The sequence below is a fragment of the Cyprinodon variegatus genome, unplaced genomic scaffold (assembly GCF_000732505.1).
Source record: "Cyprinodon variegatus isolate N-32 unplaced genomic scaffold, C_variegatus-1.0 Scaffold745, whole genome shotgun sequence".
NCBI classification, from domain to species: Eukaryota; Metazoa; Chordata; class Actinopteri; order Cyprinodontiformes; family Cyprinodontidae; genus Cyprinodon; species Cyprinodon variegatus.
This window is the reverse complement of record NW_015151198.1, coordinates 113,510-118,084: the sequence shown is the minus strand read 5'-3', so window position 1 is coordinate 118,084 and position 4,575 is coordinate 113,510. Positions and strand designations below refer to the sequence as shown.

The following is a 4,575-nucleotide window of genomic DNA, read 5'->3' as shown; positions in this document are numbered from 1 at the left end:
CCTGACAGAGTGTGGCATCGATATCAGATCAGCCTCATTTTACTCTGGAGTTTTAACACAGATCTTTAAAGAGGAGAGAGGACTGTACCTGGACAAGGTGTTCTGTTTCGTCCATTTGACTGTTCAGGAGTTTTTGGCTGCTCTTCATGTCCATAGGACCTTCATTTACACTGGTGTCAATCTGATGAAAGTAAAGCAGAACACACCTAAAAGGAATCCACCCTTCAAGAAGCCTAAACTAAAGCTTCTCCACCAGAGGGCTGTAGATGAAGCCTTACAGAGTCCAAATGGACACCTGGACCTGTTAGTACGCTTCCTCTTGGGACTTTCACTACAGACCAATCAGCGACTTCTAGAAGGTCTGCTGAATCAGACCGGAAGGGTTTCAGAGACCCACTATGAAACAGTCCGGTACATCAAGGAGAAGATCAATGAGAATGTGTCTGCAGAGAACAACATTAAGCTATTCCATTGTTTGAATGAACTAAAGGATCATTCTCTGGTTCAGGAGATCCATCAGTTTCTGAGTTCAGGGAGGCTCTCCACAGATAAACTGTCTCCAGCACAGTGGTCAGCTCTGGCTTTTGTCTTAGTGTCCTCAGGGGAAGATCTGGATGAATTTGATCTCAAGAAATTCTCTGCTTCAGAGGAGGTTCTTCTGAGACTGCTACCAGTGGTTAAAGCATCCATTAAAGCTCTGTAAGGACACATATGGCATTTTTCTGCTAGTGACAAATCTCCAAAGTATGGTATAAACATTCAACTTGTGTCATGACAGGTTAAAAAGGTCATCCGTCTTTGGAAAAGTGTTGACTACTGATTTAAATAAATAGAAATGTTTTGATTAAATGTTTAATTCCAGATTTTTCTGTCTCCCAAGGCTGAGAGATTGTAACCTGTCAGAAAGAAGCTGTGATGCTCTGTCTTCGGTTTTAAAATGTCAGTCCACCAGTCTGAGAGAACTGGACCTGAGTAACAACAACCTGCCAGATTCAGGAGTGGAGCTTCTTTCTGCTGGACTGGAAAATAAAAACTGCAAACTGGAAACCATCAGGTACAAGGTTTTCAATTCTGCTCCTTTATGAAAATAATGCGCCTATTGATAATTGATAAAAAAGTCTCAGGACTTACTTACAGCAGCACAGAACATCCATGCTTGTTCACTTTCATCTTAAAAATTGACTTTGCACATGCTCACTTGTTTTACAAATGGTGAGGATGGAATCTGTAGATTGGAGTCTAGATCATCTATTTGGGAGATGAAACATTATGTAATCTTTAACTTCGGTCAGTAAGTCTTGTTTTGTATCTTAGATTTTACTCCCTTGATATTTTCTGTTTTTCCAAATTTCTGTTTTTTTTAATCTGCCCAGTTTTTCTCTCTTTTTTTACCTGTGTTATGTAAAATTACAAGGGTAAAATATTTTTTACACATCTCATGTTTTTCTTACACATTTCATGTTTTTTTTTTTTACATGAAATGTGTAAAAATTTTTATTTTTTACACATTTCATGTAAAAAACAAACAAATTATGCTACACAGAATCTAGAAAATAAAAGTCTACTGCCACATTTCTCTTTTCACAACACTTATATAATTTAGGTTATTTGTTCTTGTATTTAGAAGCACACGCTAAAAATAAATGTTAATTCTGTGTCTAATTATTTTAATACATTTTAAATCTATGTCTTAAATCTATACTCTTAAATATGCATGCAAAATAGCATAAATACCTCTAAAACGCAATGGAAATGGATATGTCACAAGGACCAGAAAAGTTTCCTTGCAGGGCACATAAGGCCTGCAGGGCATTGTGACACAAATGCATCACATTAAAGGTACTTTGTGGACCTCAAACGGTAATACCGCTCTTACCTGAACATCAGTCATGATGTAGTAGAGACTGTGCTAAAGAGGTAGAGAAACATATACAAAAACTAGCATTTAATTGACGCTGCTATGAATGTATATGGATGGATGGATGGATGGATGGATGGATGGATGGATGGATGGTTGGATGGTTAGTTGATGGATGGATGGATGGATGGTTGGATGGTTAGTTGATGGATGGATGGATGGATGGTTAGTTGATGGATGGATGGATGGATGGTTAGTTGATGGATGGATGGATGGATGGATGGATGGATGGTTAGTTGATGGATGGATGGTTGGATGGTTAGTTGATGGATGGATGGATGGATGGTTGGATGGTTAGTTGATGGATGGATGGATGGATGACGGATGGAAAATGGAAGGATTGATGATGAATGGATGATGGATGGACTGATGAATGGATGGATGTTTTAAACAACATTTTCTTATATTGTCCCCTCAGACTGAAAGACTGTAATCTCTCAGAGAGCTGCTGTGAGGCTCTGCGTTCAGTTCTTAGCCTCAAGTCCTCCAGACTCCGAGAACTAGATCTGAGTAACAATAATCTGGGAGATTTAGGAGTAAGGTTTCTATCAGCTGGACTGAAGAATCCAAACTGCAGACTTGAAACCCTCAGGTACAATCTTCCTAGTCTTGTTTTAACATCAATGGTGTCCATTATCTGCTGTAAAATAAATAAATGTTATTTTATTGATTTTGGTTTAAGGGGTTTTTGATTGAAGGAAGATTTTATTTCAGTACATGTCAGTTTCCATGTCAGTTCGAATGTTACATTTATCTATGGAACAAAATACAGTTTTCTTCATATTTTTCTGTACATGTTTATGACTTATTTGTTTTCAGTTCCCCCCTAAAATTAATATTATAGAATTCAGGTTCTACCTCAACCTTCTGATGCTCACATCACTTGTGCTGAACTTTATGTCCACAGATTGTCAGGCTGTCTAATCTCAGAGGAAGGGTGTGCTTCTCTGGAATCTGCTCTACACCACAATCCCAACTATCTCAATGAGTTGGACCTGAGCTACAATTATCCCGGAGACTCTGGAGTGGAACTGCTTTTGGCCGGACAAAAGAATCCACAATGGAAATTGAAAGATCTCAGGTATGAAAGAATCTACTGCAGGGGTAGAGAAAGTATGGGGACCTAAAGAAAGACACGAATTGGCTGAAAACCAAAATCAATCAAATTATACATGTTATAAAAATATGGCTTGGATTTTATATTTGAGAACATTGAGTTGAGTATTTCTTCAAAAGTTTGGAATGAAGTTAAATTTGTTTTTAACTAGTTTAGAACAATTGGAATGCTCTCAAACCAATTCACAATGAAAATCCAAGAGAGGAAGTGTAAGACAATGTTTTATTAACATATTTTGAAATGAATAACCTTTGAAATGAATAACCTTTGAATTCAATAAAATTCAGTTTATTATTATATAACGCTAATTTACAGGACATCATCTCAAGGCACTTTACAATTCAACCAGATCCTACAGTCAAATTGATTCAAAGTTTTCTATTTGAGGAAAACCAGTTGATTGCATCAACTCATTATTTCAAAGGCACCTTCACACCAAGCATGCTTATAGCGACAGTGGAGAGGAATACTCCTTTTTACACAGGAAGAAACCTCCACCAGATCCAGGCTCAGCATGAGTGGCTATCTGCCAAGGCTGACTGGGGTTCAATAACACAGAAGCAGACATACAGAAAGAAGCAGAGATACAGAAGGCAACTGTCTACCAACTCCACAGACAGTCCCGTCCAGGAAACACACAGCCAGTCAGATAAGCTCTGAGTCAGCCCCCACGTCAGAGGACGAAGAGAGATGACAGATTCTTAACCTTTTTGTTTTCTGATCCTTCCTAAAGTAACAATTCATAAGTCAGAGACCCTTTAGCTTCTTTAACTTTTTTTAAGACAATATAGATTGTCTGTTAAAAGGGAGATTTATTTTCTACTGTCACTACAAGCATGCTTGTAGTGAGGGATTGCGGAAGAGTCAGTGAGTCAAAGCAATCACCTGGTTTTCCTTAGATAGAAAACTTTAAACCTATCTGACATATGATCTGGTTGAATTGTCTGTAAAGTCCCATGAGAGTGCCTTGGATGATGTGAATTTTGTCCTTGAGAAATAAACTGAATTGAGTTGAATTGAAATGAATGTCCCAGCCACATTGAAAAGGTATTTATAGTTTTTTTATTTAAAAAATGCAGATAGAGAGTTATGAGTAAAAGATTTTGTAACTTGTATTGGTTGTTTGTCACAAAGATGGTTGTTCATAATATAGCACAGGCTAACACCAACAACAGGCTACTGATATAACTGTGACTTACTCTTCAGGAACCACTTCATAAATACTTCCTTGATTTGCCATAGGCTCTACTTTTTATGCCCCTTTGTCTAAATCAGTGTCAAAGATGTATGCTTGTAGCACTGTGCATCTGTACAGCCCATAGGACAAGGGTCTTTAGCTTTAGTCCACAAGGTCAGATGTCCTGTAATTTTTAGATCCTTTTTACATCTGAATCAAAGAGAAGCATCCCAGGGGTCACCATGATAAGTGCTGGCAGTAAGGAAGGGAATAGAATTAGGAGCCTTAATGCTTCTTGTCATAGTGTCTTTAGCACATGGATCTCCCGGCATTCCTACATTCATATATATATATATATATATA

At 37.8% G+C, this 4,575-nt stretch overlaps 1 protein-coding gene across 1 annotated transcript in view; it reads left to right on the top strand.

Moving 5' to 3' along the window:
* LOC107098078 (NACHT, LRR and PYD domains-containing protein 3-like) overlaps positions 1 to 4,575 on the top strand; it is a 16,615-nt gene that overhangs the window by 9,614 nt on the left and 2,426 nt on the right. Inside the window, 4 exon segments of the mRNA XM_015395534.1 lie at positions 5 to 699; positions 881 to 1,054; positions 2,337 to 2,510; positions 2,826 to 2,999. Of these exon segments, the coding sequence (XP_015251020.1) occupies positions 5 to 699; positions 881 to 1,054; positions 2,337 to 2,510; positions 2,826 to 2,999 (1,217 nt within the window).